Below are 18,388 nucleotides of genomic sequence, written 5' to 3'. Positions count from 1 at the left end.
TCTCTTTCTTCACCAACGTCCTTCTTTTTCTTTGATTTTATTTAAAACTGAAAGCAGAATCATAATTGATTATGTGAGTCAAGATAGTAAAAACTCTATGAAATCAACAACGAGAACTCTAAATAGCCATCTCACTCATACATACAACAATAGACCATGGCACTCGTACACAAACAAAAATTTTAGAAATAGCTATCAACTAATCCAAATAAAATTACATTGAAAAAAATATCTATCTTTCTTATGTAAAAACAGAACATAAAAAAAAATTCCTCCACTACCCACAAAACACACATAAACTCTAGTAAATAAAAAATAGTGAAAAATTTTTATCAACCTACACAAAATTCTGACCAAATACACACAATAATGTATATCTCAATAGAAAGACGGTAACTTTTCTTTTTAATCCAGTACAGACCTACCTCTGTATTTCGCGAGAACGCTTTTTCCTTTCCTCGCTTAACGACTATGATTGCGGACGAAGTTCAGAGTGTGAGTGAATTCTACCAAGTCGGATAATTTCACCGTTCAAATTCTAGATAACAGTTATAGGCGCAAGAATTTTATGGCGCTAAATGTTTAAATTCAAAAGAAGAAGAAGAAGAAAAAAAGATGAAATGATCATTAATGTTAGAGTTTAACTCTCTAAATTTTCAAATAACATTGTTTTAGTGCGTTTTATCGCCAAAAATCATACTACGTCATTTTATAATGTACAACATGACACTCATTTATCATGTCAGTGCTATATTACTAACCGACAATAGACTAATTAACTGGAAATAGAATGCTAGGTGCATTTTTTATAAATTTAAAAACACAAACAATATAATCAAAAAATCAAGAATTAAATTAGTACAGTACGTAAATTTTAAAAACCATTTTAAATTTTAACTCAACAAATACTTATTTATATACAAAGCTCATTAAAAAGTGATCAGTAAAATAAGAGCGATGCATAGAATTAAATCAATTAATAAAAAAGGTTTTACCCCCTAAGTTTTATAATTGTATGAACCTTAGCTTCTTGTCTTTGACATAACTCTTTCTTTTTGTTTATTATTTTTTTTTTTAATCCACGGTATTCTCCAATTCAACAGGTTAAAGACCAATTTGTTGCGGATTAAAGTTTCATTTAAAAGTCTGTCGTTGGCCAATAGATTACTGCATGCACAAAACGAAATTCAAATCCCGACACTTACTTAAGCGGACGAGTAAGCTGATCACTCGACCAACCAAATTGATTTCTTTCTTTTTGTTTTTGGATGGTTAAACTCACTAGCATATTAATTAATCAAATTGAATTTATATGTTGATTTGTGGCATTCTCTAATAACCTTCACTAGCTCTAAGTAATATAAATGATTTTGCAAACGAAGACACTCCGTAAAATTTCAAAAATAATAAAAAATTTTGAGTTTTGCTCTTAAGATTCTTAATATATAAAGTTTTTTTATTGAAAAGACAAAAAATTAATTTTAAATATTTTTGTAATATATTTATTAATTTAAAAAAATTGATATCATTAAATAATCTTAGTAAAAAAAATTGTTTAAAGATCGAAAAGTTTTTATTAAATAAATTATCTTTTAAGTTTTTAATGAAAATAAACACATAAATTTATTGAATTTCATAAATTAATTTAAGCAGAACTCTATTTTAAACTTTTTATTTTTTATTCCATAAATACTTTAAAAATTTGAAAATTTAATTTTTTAATATAAAATTTATTTTATATTTAAAACCTTAACTAACATTTTAAAATTTAAAATACTTATTAGTTAATTTTAAAAAAAAATGATATTTCAAAAATATTATTATTGTTGTGATAAGGATACTTTATCACACCTTACGTGGATGCCCATTTTTCATGATATATAGTTTCTCAAGGATGACTTCATTTAATATGAAGTTGAAAAAGCTACCTCATGTACGTGTATAAATAGAGGCTTAAACCTCTAACAATTACACACAAGCAATAATACAAATACAAAATCTTCTCTCTCTTTCTACGTACAAAGTTCTTTTCTATTCATATACTATAACATATAATATTAGTAGATATATTAATCATCCTTATTATATAGAGATAGTAATCATTGTAAAAATTATTATTAAAGCTATCTAATTATATTACATTATTTTATAATTACATCTTCCTTATTTATTTAGTTGTTTTACAACACGTTATCAGCACGAGACTCTAATCAAATTTTTAAGGAAGACTCAGGTAACAAATTTTCATTATGTCGAAACTCTCTCATCTTGAATTCAATGCTCTTGATATATTTGGAAACAATTATTTATCATGGATATTAGATGATGAAATTCATCTTGATTCAATGGATCTTGGAGATACCATTAAGGCTGAAAATAATGCATCCCAGAAGGATAAAGCCAAAGTCATGATTTTTCTTCGTCGTCATCTTGACGAAGGATTGAAAAATGAATATCTCACATTAAAAGATCTTGCAGATCTTTGGAAAGACCTTGAAGAAAGGTACAATCATTAAAAAATGGTGATACTTCCTCAAGCCCGATATGAATGGACGCACTTGCGTCTGCAGGATTTTAAATCCATAAATGAATATAATTCTACAATGTTTCGAATCACCTCACGAATGAAATTATGTGGGAAAAAGATAACTGATCATGATATGTTGGAGAAAACTTTCTCAACCTTCCATGCCTCGAATGTGCTCCTGCAGCAGCAGTATCAAGAAAAAGGATTTAAAAAATATTCTGAGTTAATTTCTTGTCTTCTTGTTGCTGAACGCAAAAATGAGTTGCTTTTAAAGAATCACGAAGCGCGCCCAGCTGGCGCCGCCCCATTTCCTGAAGTAAATGCGGGAAATCATTACCCCAGAAGAGGTAAATGGCAAGGTTTTAATAACAAGAAAAATTGTGGAAGGAAAAAGAATTATGTTCAAAAGAGAGGATCTCACCAGAAGTGGGATAAAGAAAAAAATATTGGGCCGAATAAATCAATAGAGGATAAATATTTTCCTTGTGGTGGAAAGGGCCATTGGTCACGTACCTGTCGTACCCCAAGGCAACTAGTCAATCTTTACCAGGCATCTTTGAAAAAGGATGACAAAGAAAAGGAAACAAATTTTGTTTCAAATGATGTTGAAAATTCCACCTCTCATTATGATGTATCTTATTTCTTTGAGGACTCTAAAGGAAATATTGGTCATTTGATCAATGATGGAATAGTTTAATATGTGAGATTGTTAAGTATCCATGTAAATAAATAATGTAAAGAACTTATTGTTAAGTTTTATTTTCTATGTGTTTAAGTTTCAAATATGATGTATATAAATAATGAAATATTAATGTTTATGAATTTTGAAATCATTAAATGTGTCATGTTTTAAAATAAAATTTTAGTATATGATATTATTTTTATGTGCAGTATTTCTTAGAAAAATAATTCCAATCAAGTATTCAATTTAAACTGTGCATACTACTCATTTTATTATTATTTGTCTTTGAAGAAAATGGCAAAGATATGTAATGAAGATGTATGCCTTGCGGATAGTGCAAGTTCGCACACTATTCTTAAAAGTGATATATATTTTACTCATCTTGTGCCAAAAGAAGAATGTGTTAATACTATTATTGGCTCAGGCAATGTGATTGAAGGCTCCGGAAGAGCTACAATTTTGTTTCCCGGAGAAACAAAATTTATAATAAATAATGCACTGTTGTCTACCAAGCCTGGAAGAAACTTGTTGAGCTTTAAAGATATTCGCCGAAATGGATATCATATTGAGACTATGAATGAGGGAAGTCATGAGTACTTATGTATCATAACTCATGATTCAAATAAAAAGGTAATATTAGAAAAGTTGCCCTCACTTTCATCTAGGTTATATTATACCAAGATTAGTGCAATTGAATCACATGCCACTGTAAACCAGAAGTTTACTAGCCCAAATGATTTCATAATTTGGCACGACAGATTGGGTCATCCGGGAACAACCATGATGAGGAGAATTATTGAAAACTCCCATGGACATTCACTAAAGAACCAGAAGATTCTTAAAACTAGTGAATTTTGTTGTGCTGCATGTTCTCAGGGAAAGTTAATTTTAAGGCCATCACCAGTAAAGATTGGATTTGAGTCCCCTGAATTCCTAGAAAGGATTCAAGGTGATATATGTGGACCTATTCATCCACCATGTGGATCGTTTAGATATTTTATGGTCCTAATAGACGCATCTTCGAGATAGTCACATGTGTGCTTATTATCTTCTCGCAACCTAGCGTTTGCGAGATTACTGGCTCAAATTATTCGATTAAAAGCACAATTTCCAGAAAATCCAATCAAAGCAATTCATCTTGATAATGTTGGTGAATTTACTTCCTAAGCTTTTGATACTTATTGTATGGCTAATGGAATAAGTGTTGAACATCTAGTAGCTTATGTTCACACACAAAATGGGTTAGCAGAATCACTTATTAAACGCCTCCAATTAATTGCTAGACCCTTACTTATGAGAACAAATCTCCCAACGTCGGTTTGGGGCATGCTATTTTACATGCCGCAACACTTATTCGTTTGAGGCCAACGAGTTATCATCAATTCTCTCCTATGCAATTAGCTTTTGGCCAGCAGCCAAATGTTTCCCATTTAAGAATATTTGGGTGTGCAATATATGTTCCCATTGCACCACCCAATTGCACCAAAATGGGACTCCAAAGAAAATTGGGGATATATGTTGGATATGATTCCCCCTCTATAGTGAGGTATCTTGAGATACAAACTGGAGATGTATTTAAAGCCCGGTTTGCGGATTGTCATTTTGATGAATCAAAATTTCCAACATTAGGGGGAGAGAATAAGCTTCCTGAAAAGGAACTTAATTGGAATGCATCATCGTTGATGCATTTAGATCCTCGATCAGGGCAATGTGAACTAGAAGTTCAAAAGATTATACATTTGCAAAGAATAGCAAATGAATTGCCTGATGCATTTTTCGATACAAAGAGGATAACCAAATCATATATACCAGTGAAAAATGCCCGACTTCGAATTGATGTCCCAGTGGGACAAATTGCCACCGAAGTAAATACACGCCAGAAGCGTGGCAGGCCTGTCGGTTCCAAAGACAAAAATCCTCGAAAGCGAAAAGAGGTAAATACTATTTCTGTTGGAAAAGACATAGTAGAGACACCTGCAGTTGTCCAAAATTCTGATATAATTTTAACGCCAGAAGACGTTCAGGTACCTGAAAATTGTGAAAATGACGAGATCTCGATAAATTATGTCTTTACAGGAGAGAAATGGGATCGAAATAAGACAATTGTCAATGAAATATTTGCATATAATATGGCATTAAATATCATGTATGAAATTAATGATCTTGAGCCAAGATCAGTCGAAGAATGTCGACAAAGAAATGATTGGCCAAAATGGAAAGAAGTCATGAAGGCTGAGTTAGACTCACTTACAAAACGTGAAGTCTTTGGACCTGTAGTCCGTATACCAAAAGATGTAAAACCTGTTGGATATAGGTGGGTATTTGTGAGAAAACGAAATGAGAAAAATGAAGTTGTGCGCTATAAAGCCCGACTTGTGGCACAAGGTTTTTCACAAAGACCCGGTATAGATTAGGAAGAAACGTATTCCCTTATAGTGGATGCAATAACATTGCGTTATTTAGTCAGTTTATCTGCATATCATAAACTGCATATGCATTTAATGGATGTGGTAACAGCCTACTTATACGGCTCATTAGATCGGGATATCTATATGAAAGTCCCTGAAGGACTAAAGATATCTAAACCATACAATGAATATTCACAAGGGTTATACTCAGTCAAATTGCAAAGATCTTTATATGGTCTAAAGCAATCTAGACGAATGTGGTATAATCGTCTTACTGAGTATCTGGCCGAAAACGGTTTCAGGAATGATGATATATGCCCGTGTGTTTTCATAAAGAAAAACTGCATCTGGATTCATTATAATTGCTGTGTATGTTGATGATTTAAATATCATTGGAACTCCTGAAGAAATTCCAACAATTATAAAAAATTTTAAAAGAAGAGTTTGAGATGAAAGATCTTGGAAAGACTGAATTTTGTCTCGACCTGCAGATCAAGCATATAAAAAATGGGATCTTTATTCATCAAACAACATACATAGAGAAGATATTGAAAAGATTTTATATGGATAAGTTGTTAGGAAATTATTTGATTTCCTAACTTATTTGTGGGCAATACATATATTAATTATAATCACAAATTATGCTATTTCAAATTAAATGACTTATATAATGATAATCTCATTTATTATTTTAAATGCTAATTGAATAAATCATTATTACTTTTGATTTGGAATTAAATGAGAATAAAACCGGATATTATCTTTTGTTCCTTAGATAATTATCTTTTTGGATTTTAGATATATTATCTTTTGGGCCTTAGATACTATTTTATTTGGGCTTAAGGGTTTAATGGGTGCCATGCTCAAATATAAATAGACCTTCAGGGTTTCGATCCCCAATATACCAAAGTCGCATTTGTTGTTCTTTCCCCATCAAAAGAGTTGCAATTCAGCCACCTAGAAATACAGAAGGCTTCAGTTGAGGAAGATCGAAAGAACCACAAGATCCAAACTCTTCCGATCGTATGATTCATGTTTATAAATTCAGGTACGCTTCCGCATTATGATATGATATATTTTTGATGATTCAATATGAATGATCTGGGTTATGAAAATTAATTTATTCTAACAAGTGGTATCAGAGCCATCCATAATTTAATCATCGAAAATATTCAGTTTTATTTTTTTAATTACTGAATTGATATATGGATCGATGTATATATGTTTCTCATTACGTTACGATGTTACATATATAAGAATATATGTATATATATTATATTTGTGCGACTGTGTGGGTTAGTGTATATGTATTTAGTATTGTTCCACATATACAACGTAACATATCGCCGTTTTGGTTGCTTTTGAATATATATGTGTATATATACTATCCATCATTTATATATATCATTATTTGGTTATACTTTGAGGATATATATGGTTACGTATATATATTTTATGAGAAGGTCTGCCTTTTATTTAGTTTGGCAGATTTTTTTTTTATATAATAAACAGTAAATTGATTTTTTTTTTAAATAGAAAATAAAGTATTGTTAAACTTTTATATTTTTGATTAATTATACCCACTAATTTTATAAAGATTAATTTTAATCTTAATGGATCGAGAATTTTTGGCATATGAGTTATAATCATATTTTTTTAAAGGTCTAAAAAGACACCATTAAGATTTAAATCATTTTGCGATTTAAATATTTTTTTTTATTGTTGCATAAGTAAACTAGTAACAATTTGGATCAGTATACCCATCTATTTTATAAAGATTTGATTTTGAAATAAATTGATTGAACATTATGCTGTCAAAGTAGCCTCTTTTGTGAAAATTGATTTATTTAAAACATTAAGAATATGGTGATATGTAATTCATGCGAATATTGGTCGGCCCAAAGGAAGGTCTATATTTGGCCGAATTACATACGCATATTGATAGTAAATACATGTTTGGGTATAACTAATTAAGAATAAAGTAATATTTATTATTTATGCGAACAATAATCGGCCCAAAGGAAGTTTATTGTTTGGCCAAATAATAAGCATTGCACACTTCTCTTTATTTTCTATTAATTATGCGGTCAATAGTCGGCCCAAAGGAAGGTTATTGTTTGGCCAATTAATAGAAAATATATGCGGTAATAAATAGGTTGCGAAGTTTAAGTTTCTATGTGTGCATTAAGTCGGTCCAAAGAAAGACTTAATGTGTGATAGAAATTTTGACAATATTTGATTACTGCAATGAGAGTATCACTTACAGTTAATTTTTCTATCCAAAGATTAAAAATTAATGTTGTGCTGGATATCTCAATATGGATTTTTACCCATTAATTAACTAATATTTACTGCATGTTCTTTTGTTCTAATCCAGAAACTATGGCTTTAGCTACCAATGTTTCTGCGCAAATTAGCAGTATTCCTATGCTGAATGGTTCAAACTTTAAAGTTTGGAAGGATACCGTGGAGATTGTCCTCGGTTGTATGGATCTAGATATAGCTCTTCGAGAGGAGAAACCCACTTCCACTCTGGAAAACCTCAATGAGGTTAAAATAGAGAAGTGGGAGAGATCTAATCGAATGAGCATTATGATCATGAAACGCTCAATTCCTGAGGCGTTTCGGAGCTCAATTACTGAGGATAAAGATGCCAAACAGTTCCTGAAAGATGTTGAAAAATTCTTTACTAAGAATGAAAAGGCGGAGGCAAGTAGCCTTTTGAGAAAACTTGTCTCCATGAGGTATAAAGATAAAGGGAACATAAGGGAGTACATTATGGAAATGTCTCATCTTGCTTCAAAATTGAAAGCACTAAAGTTAGAGTTATCTGAAGATTTACTCGTGCATTTCATTTTGATTTCCCTTCCTGCATACTTTGGGCAATTCAAAGTGAGTTATAACACTCTGAAAGACACTTGGTCCTTAAATGAGCTTATATCTCACTGTGTGCAAGAAGAAGAGAAGCTACAGCAAGATAAGACTGAAAGTGCTCACATAGCTTCATCTTCTCAGTATAAAAGAAAGCGTAATACCACTGCGAATGTGCCTTCTTAGCAGAAAAAGGCTAAGAAACAGTATCAAGTTTCAACCTGTTTCTTCTGTAAGAAGGTGGGACACATGAAGAAAGATTGTACCAAATATGCCACATGGCGTGTAAAGAAAGGTATAATTCTTATTTTCGTTTGTTCTGAGACTAGTTTAAGTTATGCACCTGTTGATACTTGGTGGGTAGATTCTGTTACTACTACTCATGTAAGTGTTATTATGCAGGGTTGCCTGTGGAGCCGACCGCCAAGTGATGCTGAAAGATACATCTATGTGGCAGACGGCAATATAGTTGCAGTCGAAGCTATAGGAATCTTTAGATTATGTTCCATGAGTGGATTTTATTTGGATTTATTAGAGACATTTTATGTACCGTCATTTAGATGGAATTTGGTTTCTGTTTCTCGTTTGGACAAATCAGGTTATTTTTGTTCGTTCGGAGAAAATAAAGTCAATCTCTTCTATAATTCGAATAATATTTGCTCTGGTCATTTGGTGGATAATCTATATAGGCTTGACTTAAATTCCTATAATAATGAAATACTGCAAATAGGTACAAAATGAAAACTAAATGAGAATTCGGCATCATTATGGCACAAACGCCTAGTTCACATCTCTAAACAGAGAATTCAGAGACTCGTGTCGGATGGAATTCTTGGACACCTAAATTTGGCGGACTTTGAAGTCTGCATTGAGTGCATAAAGGGAAAAGGACAAACGAAAGGAAATTAGGTGCCGAGAGAGCTAAAGATGTCTTAGAACTGATACATACCGATATATGTGGTCCATTCCCTACTGTCTCTTGGAATGGACAACGGTACTTTATTACGTTCATAGATGATTACTCTCGTTATGGGTATCTATATTTAATTCATGAAAAGTGTCAAGCCTTGGATGTTTTCAAGTCTTTCAAAGCTGAAGTTGAACTTCAACTTAGAAAGAAAATTAAAACTGTCAAATCTGATCGTGGTGGTGAATACTACGGAAGATATGACGGTTCAGGTGAGCAACGTCCCGGGCCTTTTGCTCTTTTCCTAGAGGAGTGTGGTATTGTTCCGCAATACACCATGTCAGGCAAACCTAGCATGAATGGTGTTGCAGAGCGAAGGAACCGAACTCTTAAGGACATGGTGAGAAGTATGATTAGTCATTCTTCCTTGCCTGAATCACTCTGGGGAGAAGCCTTAAAGACCGCAGTGTACATCCTTAATAGGGTGCCAAGCAAAGCAGTTAACAAAACCCCATATGAAATTTGGACTGGAAAAAGGCCCAGTATAAAGTATTTGCATATTTGGGAATGTCCAACTGAGGCGCGACCATATAGGCCGCATGAAAGAAAATTGGACTCAAAGACAATTAGTTGCTACTTTGTTGGTTATACTGCGCGTTCACGGGGGTACAAGTTTTACAATCCTGCATCAAGGTCTATTTTTGAGACGGAAAATGCGAGATTTCTTGAGGATGTTGAGTTTGGGGGGGAAGGAAATATTAGGAAAGTTGCTTTTGATGAGGATTCTATAACTGACAATGATCAGGTCTTTGTACCTACTATTGTTCAAGACACAGTTATAGTACAAGAGCACAATGAGAATCCTACTGTAGATCCAGTTACAGTACAAGAGAACAATGAGAATATCGTTGTTGCTCAAGATACTGCTACAGCACAGAAAAATAATGAGAATTTTTCTCAATCCCAACCCATACAGCAAGCTCAACAACCTCAAGAAGTGTCATTAAGGAGATCTAATAGAAAAGGAGAAAATCCATCTATGGTCTCAAACAAGCTTCCCATCAATGGTATCACAAGTTTCATCAAGTCATTACCTCGTACGGTTTTGAGGTAAATATTATAGATGAGTGTGTATACCGCAAGTTCAGTGGGAGTAAATACATTCTTTTGGTCTTACATGTTGATGACATTCTACTTGCCAGTAGCGATATAGGCTTGTTGCATGAAACTAAGAAATTTCTATCGAACAAATTCGAAATGAAAGATCTTGGTGATGCCTCTTTTGTATTAGGAATCGAGATACTAAGAGATTGCTCTCAAGGTATTCTTGGATTGTCACAAAAGAACTATATCGAAAAGATTTTAAGTAGATATGTCATAGAAAGTTGTAGACCAATGGACACACCCGTAGTTAAAGGAGACAAGTTTAGTCTCAAGTAATGCCCCAAAATGATCTTAAGAAGACAACAATGCATGATAAACCTTATGCATCAGCACTAGGAAATTTAATGTATGCTCAAGTCTACATACATCCCGATATATCATTTATAGTGGGAGTGTTGGGTAGATACTTGAGCAATCCGGACATGGATCATTGGATAGCTGTTAAACGCGTAATGCGTTGTTTAAAGAGAACAAAGGATTACATGCTTATTTATCGGAGATCAGAAAATTTGGAGATCATTAGGTACTCTGATTCCGATTTCATGGCATATGGTTGCGAAACTTTGTCAACAAAGGATTACATGCTTATTTATCGGAGATCAGAAAATTTGGAGATCATTAGGTACTCTGATTCCGATTTCATGGCATATGGTTGCGAAACTTTGTCACTAAGCTTCATATAGTAGATGACATTGAAAGGCCATTAAAGATATTTTGTGACGATAAGTCAGCAGTACTATACTCCAATAACAATAAGAGCTTGACAAAATCGAAGCATACAGACATCAAGTTCTTAGTTGTCAAGGAGAAAGTTTAAGAAAAAAACAGATTTCCATAGAACATATAGGAACAGAGTATATGCTAGCAGATCCATTACCAAGGGATTGACCCCTAAAGTTTTTCATGAGCACACTGCTCGGATGGGTTTCAATATTTGTGATGCCTTGGTTTAGTGGGAGTTCATGCTATATGTCCTATGACAGATATTGAATTATTTTTCTGCAGAATTAAGTTGATGGTTTATTTCATGTTATGTGAAATGTTTATTTTGTAATATTTGTATTGTGTTTGATCTCAATAAAGTTGGACCAGCTGGAAATAGGCATGCATGAGATCACTTGGCATGTAATTTCCATATTACTCATCCAAATTTGATCTATGTCGTTAAGTATATTAGGATGGTGATTGACGTGGTTTAGTCACGGCATTTAATGTGATAAAAGCTGCGGTAGTTCCATATCTAATGTATGAGACGGACCAGATTGTTAAAGTAATGAGAGAAATAGCATTCAGATGCGCGCATAAAGTTTATAAAGATGTGATTATGTCAAGAAATAATATATGTATAGCCCAAGTGGGAGATTGTTAGGAAATTATTTGATTTCCTAACTTATTTGTGGGCAATACATTATAATCACAAATTATGCTATTTCAAATTAAATGACTTATATAATGATGATCTCATTTATTGTTTTAAATGCTAATTGAATAAGTCATTATTACTTTTGATTTGGAATTAAATGAGAATAAAACCGGATATTATCTTTTGTTCCTTAGATAATTATCTTTTTGGATTTTAGATATATTATCTTTTGGGCCTTAGATACTATTTTATTTGGGCTTAAGGGTTTAATGGGTGCCATGCTCAAATATAAATAGACCTTCGGGGTTTCGGTCCCCAATATACCAAAGCCGCCTTTGTTGCTCTTTCCCCATCAAAAGAGTTGCAATTCAGCCACCTAGGAATACAGAAGGTTTCGGTTGAGGAAGATCGAAAGAACCACAAGATCCAAACTCTTCCGATCGTATGATTCATGTTTATAAATTCAGGTACGCTTCCGCATTATGATATGATATATTTTTGATGATTCAATATGGATGATCTGGGTTATGAAAAGTAATTTATTCCAACATAAGTCACATCCTTTGAGTCCCCAATGATCGTAAGGTCTTTGGATGTGAAAAAGGATCAATTCCGTCCTAAAGAAGAAAATGAAGATATCATTGGTCCTGAAGTACCATATCTTAGTGCCATTGGAGCGCTAATGTATCTTGCTAATAATACGCGACCTGACATATCATTCGCGGTGAATTTACTAGCAAGGTATAGTTCCTCTCCAACCAGAAGACATTAGAGTGGAATCAAGCAAATCTTTCGATACCTTCATGGAACGGTTGATATGGGATTGTTTTATCCCTATGGATCTGAGTCACAATTAGTTGACTATGCAGATGCTGGATACTTGTCTGATCCACATAAAGGGAGATCTTAAACAGGATACCTTTTCACATATGGTGGTACAACTATATCATGGAGGTCAACAAAACAGACGATTACTGCAACATCCTCTAATCATGCCGAAATACTAGCGATACATGAAGCTAGTCGCGAGTGTTTTTGGCTCAGGAGTTTGATCCAATATATTCTGTCATTATGTGGACTGATTGATCATAAGATAGCTCCAACTGTCCTGTTTGAAGATAATACAGCATGCATTGCTCAACTTAAAGGCGGATACATCAAAGGCGATAGAACAAAGCATATTCTCCCAAATTCTTCTTCACTCATGATCTTCAAAATCAAGGGACAATTGATGTCCAACAAATCCGCTCAAGTGACAATCTGGCAGATTTATTCACAAAGTCACTCCCAAAATCCTCCTTTGAAAGATTGGTATATGAGATTGGGATGTGCCGATTGCGAGACATTAAATAATGTTGACAAGAGGGGGAGACTGTACTCTTTTTTCCTTGGTCAGGTTTTTTTCCATTGGATTTTTCTTGACAAAGTTTTTAATGAGACAGTCCTCATCACAAAGGATTTTGTACTCTTTTTCCTTCACTAAAGTTTTTTCCCATTGGGTTTTCTTTAGTAAGGTTTTAACGAGGCATAATCCTAAATAGTCATCTAAGAGGGAGTGTTGTGATAAGAATACTTTATCACACCTTACGTGGATGCCCATTTTCCATGATATATAGTTTCTCAAGGATGACTTCATTTAATATGAAGTTGAAAAAGCTACCTCATATACGTGTATAAATAGAGGCTTAAGCCTCTAACAATTACACACAAACAATAATACAAATACAAAATTTTCTCTCTCTTTCTACGTACAAAGTTCTTTTCTATTCATATACTACAACATATAATATTAGTAGATATATTAATCATCCTTATTATATTAAAATAGTAATCATTGTGAATATTATTATTAAAGCTATCTAATTATATTACATTATTTTATAATTACATCTTTCTTATTTATTTAGTTGTTTTACAACAATTATTCCAATAATTTTAATTATTAATTTTAATTATAATATATATTAATTAAAACCATCAGCTAAAACGACCGGTATTTTTAGAAATAATTAAAAAAGTTTCATTTCTTTATATGAAATTGAAACGTGAACCATCCTTTCGAAAAAAAAAAAAAAGCAAAAAATATTAGCCCTGCTTAGAATAGGGTGCTTAAGAGGAAGAAAATAAAAATGAAATAAAAGAGTGTAATAAGAAAACATAAAACGACAAGTTGCTTCGAATTTCCGTATGGTTGGTATAGGGTTTTGATTCCTCTGATGTTGTCACCTCCTCCCCTTTCCCCAACTTGAACACCCCAACTCCAACTTGCTCTTCACACACTCTTCCATTCTCCCACCAAAGGTAACCACAGATCTCTCTCTCTCTCTCTCTCTCTCTCTGTGTGTGTGTGTGTGTGTGTGTTTATGAATTCGCTACATTAAGATTGTTTTTTTATGCTGCCCATCATTTCTTTATAGTAAAAATCATCCCTTTTTATTGATTGAGATTTTGGGTTGTGTTTTCTGAAACCAGATTAATGCAAAATATCTGTTGAATTTTGATTCGGAATTTTGAGTTGAGTGTACAAAGCAATAATTGCAGCTATTTCTTCTCATATTATGCCTTAAATTTTTTTTTTCAGCTTTTTAGGTTCAAGGATGTTATGCTTGCTGGATGCATTCTCTTCCTGAAATGCAGTCTTTCTAGGTAGAAAAATCTAACTCCCACATTTTTTCTTTTCTATACCTAATTTTGAGTTATTTCTTATTTCTGCGTTTTGCGAAGTGTATTAATATGATATTTTGAGTACTTCGAACATTCACAATTTGATGTTGTGGAACACCTGAACTTTTCTGACTGATCAACCTTTTTGGCTCATGGGTCACCCTTGTATTTTTGCATATATAGCGATCTCTATTGTATTTGTAGTAATATTAACTGCATAATTAGATATTAGATTAAAGACTGGATTATTCTGATATTCTTGTTGCGGTTTCCAAGACTCAATATAGAAGAGATTCCAGACTTGTTGGGATCACATCATAGCAAATTTGATGTACAGGTTGTAGTTGCCACTTTGTAGTTAGGTGAAGGAGAGACATGATCTGGTGAACTTTCCTTATGTAACAAATTAATATCCATGATCCCTGAGGTGATTTAACTGAAATCGAGTACCTTTGTTTACTAGGTTGTCTTAATTGGTCACTATTTTATATTCTGAGAACTAACTATCATGAGCCGTTACATACTATTTGGTTTTACTTTTTAAGATAAGTCACAAGAGGAATTAGAAATCAGTTTCGGAGACACGTAGGTAAAGAGTGGACAGAATGCTTGTAGACTTGTGGTGTTTTCTAGGTATTGACTTTGTATCCGGAAAGAAAGTGATCAATAAACATTGGGCTTGTGATTGGCACAATGGAATTCACTTATTTTTTGTATTCATGAGTTGTTATATTACTTACACTTCCCGAATGATTGAATAATTACTCGCTTTCTATGTTTACATCTTCATCATATTGCCACTTTCTTATGGTGCCTTACTTTCCATGCATATTTTCGTATATATTTTATTTTAAATTGAAAAATATTTAACTTGTAAAATACCTTAAGACTACCCGGCAGAAAAGTTCTCCTTGCGAGAAACAGCATCTGACATGAAATAAGTTCAATTTAATCTATTTATATTCTTGTCGAGCTTAAGCACTTTATTTGTGAAATGTGAAAAATAAATATTTTTTTGCACTTATCTCCTCAATTGAACTTCTTCGGAAGCTTGCAGGTTGTGTCTTAATTTTGATTCTGTTGACTGCAACCTTTGTTAAACTGCCCCTTTGTTGGTGTTAGCTATGCTACCCACTGGAGCGAAAGACACTCAATTACGCGAGAGCAATAGTCAGAAGGTCCACCCTCAACCAATGGAAGAGGCCATGAATCAGAATCCGGAAGCTATGGAAACCCTTATTTCTAAAATCTTTACGAATATCTCTTCCCTTAAGTCGGCTTATATCCAGCTGCAATCCGCTCATACCCCCTATGACCCTGATAAAATCCAAAATGCCGATAAACTTGTTATCAGCGAGCTGAAAACTTTGTCTGAGCTCAAGCATTTCTACAGGGAAAACAACCCAAAACCGGTGTGTGTTTCTCCCCAAGACTCCCGTTTAGCCGCAGAAATTCAAGAACAGCAGAGCCTCCTGAAAACCTATGAGGTCATGGTGAAGAAATTCCAGTCTGAAATCCAGAATAAAGATTCAGAGATCCATCAATTACAGCAGCAGATTGAGGAAGCTAGCCAGAAAAGAGCCAAACTAGAGAAAAATCTGAAGCTTAGAGGTTTGTCAACCAAGGAATCAGAGAATGAAAATGGATTTTTCCCTGTTGATCTAACTCCGGATCTCTTTACCTCTTCCGTGGATGCAGCCGCGAAAGCCATTCACGATTTTTCTAAACCTTTGATCAACATGATGAAAGCTGCTGGGTGGGACCTTGATGCAGCTGCAAACTCAATAGAACCTGATGTCGTTTATGCGAAGAGAGCTCACAAGAAATATGCCTTCGAGTCTTACATATGCCAAAGAATGTTCAGCGGTTTTGAGCAAGAAAGCTTCTCTGTCAATTCAGAAAATATTACGGTTACCAAAGAGAGCTTCTTCCACCAATTTCTTGCTTTAAGGGAGATGGATCCCTTAGACATGCTAGGACAAAATCCAGATTCCATTTTTGGGAAATTTTGCAGGAGCAAATACCTTGTGGTGGTTCATCCAAAGATGGAAGCATCATTCTTTGGAAATTTAGATCAACGAAATTATGTAATGGGTGGAGGGCACCCAAGGACTCCATTTTACCAAGCTTTTCTAAAATTGGCCAAGTCAATTTGGCTTTTGCACAGATTGGCCTATTCTTTCGAGCCGAATGTCAAGGTCTTTCAGGTTAAAGGTGGGAGCGAGTTCTCCGATGTTTACATGGAAAGCGTGGTCAAGAATCTGATAATGGAAGACAACGACGAAAAACCAAAGGTTGGTTTGATGGTTATGCCTGGATTCTGGATTGGTGGAAGCGTGATTCAGAGCAAAGTCTATCTATCTGGTATGAAAGTTGCTGAATGATCCTAAATTTGGCAGGGCAAACCTTTCAGAAGATTCATGTGTTTCTATGTGGTTTATTTGGACTTCACTTTTCCTTAACCTGTAAGATAATGTTGTGTCTGTAACTGTTAAGATCCCCTTTAGTTGTTGTTGAGGTTAATTGAGTCTTGTAATCAAGGTTGTCAAACTCTCGAGCTAAACTCGTCAACTCGTATAAACTCGTCATACGAGTAAGCTTTTACGAGCTTATGAGTTTGAGTTTTTCGGTTCAAGCCTACCTAAACTTGATGGATTTAGATAAACTCTTGAGTTTGATAGCCATGTTCTTAATTATCCTTGTTTATTGTCAAGTGCCTTGTTGTATTGTGGAAACATGTTGCACTCAAAATTGTAGTGTTTGTAGGAAGGGGATTGTAAGGTATATACAAGTTTTCCACTTTACATTATATTTTGGACTATCATTGGTTTTGGACTTTTGGTGGGAAGGGACATGTGGGAGTTATTATTATCTTTAATGCAATTGTAGCACAAACTAGACTTGGAAAAAAGGTCTTATGGTGAGACAAGCCTAAAATGAGAAAAATAAATAAATAAAACAAATAAACAACCATGCTATATATACTTATCAATTAACATAGAAATATAAAATATGTATTTGATATTTTATAAAAAAATATTATATTATTGTAATTAAATGAGTATTAGTCTATTATATATTTAATTATTTTATTTTAATAAGTTTTATTATTTTGATAGTTAATTATTTAGTTGAAAAAATGTGCGAGTCATTACATAGGTGTGTGTGTATATATATATATATAATTTTTGGTAATTGGGTATTTGTTGACATGACTAATTCCGACCAAACACAAAAGGGTCAAGCTTTATTAGTATTAGGCCCATTAAGCAACTATTAAAGGATTAGCTAGGAGAAATGGAGAATTAAGATATCATGATAAAAAAAAAGATGGAGAATTAATATATAAATAAGGGATTTTATCTTTTGTAACTCAGATTGAAAATAATTGAATAGCGAATTTTAGAAATTTCTTGTAGAATTAGCAATTAATTTGAAGATGGGGCATATCTTAAAGCTCTATCAAATCAAGTGTTGTATGAGTGAGAATCTCTTCAAACATAATTGTATTTAGGCTATTTTATTTTTGTTTTCGAATTCACTCTTCATACATATTTATTTATTTTTTTATTCTAATTTGAATATTTCTAATTGTCTACTAACAACTTCACAAAAATATAAATGTAATTTCCTGAAATATTTGGCTGTCCACTTTAAGAACAACAACCTTCTCCAAGAGGCTTCATTCTCCTCGGTCCTTTCATATCTCCACTTTTTTTTTTTTTTTCGTTAATACAACAATCTGTGGATTGGTAATCAGAATTCTTTAATCACAGTTAGCCAAGTAATAATTCAATAATTA

At 33.3% G+C, this 18,388-nt stretch overlaps 1 protein-coding gene across 3 annotated transcripts; it reads left to right on the top strand.

The window, feature by feature from the left end:
* The first annotated feature begins 13,962 nt into the window (after positions 1-13,962).
* On the top strand, positions 13,963-17,407 carry LOC112728235 (protein GRAVITROPIC IN THE LIGHT 1). 3 transcript variants are annotated; one of them, XM_025778289.3, is made up of 3 exons: positions 13,963-14,223; positions 14,504-14,568; positions 15,637-17,407. In XM_025778289.3, the coding sequence occupies exon 3, from the start codon at positions 15,711-15,713 to the stop codon at positions 16,968-16,970; it is 1,260 nt and encodes a 419-aa protein (XP_025634074.1). In that variant the 5' UTR covers positions 13,963-14,223; positions 14,504-14,568; positions 15,637-15,710; the 3' UTR covers positions 16,971-17,407. The 3 variants fall into 3 exon arrangements, with proteins under 3 accessions (XP_025634074.1, XP_025634076.1, XP_025634075.1); XM_025778291.3 differs by having other exon boundaries at positions 13,983-14,223; positions 15,709-17,407; XM_025778290.3 differs by having other exon boundaries at positions 13,983-14,223; positions 15,644-17,407.
* Positions 17,408-18,388: the final 981 nt, after the last annotated feature.

The sequence above is a fragment of the Arachis hypogaea genome, chromosome 12, assembly GCF_003086295.3.
Source record: "Arachis hypogaea cultivar Tifrunner chromosome 12, arahy.Tifrunner.gnm2.J5K5, whole genome shotgun sequence".
NCBI classification, from domain to species: Eukaryota; Viridiplantae; Streptophyta; class Magnoliopsida; order Fabales; family Fabaceae; genus Arachis; species Arachis hypogaea.
This window is presented reverse-complemented; position numbering and strand designations above follow the sequence as displayed.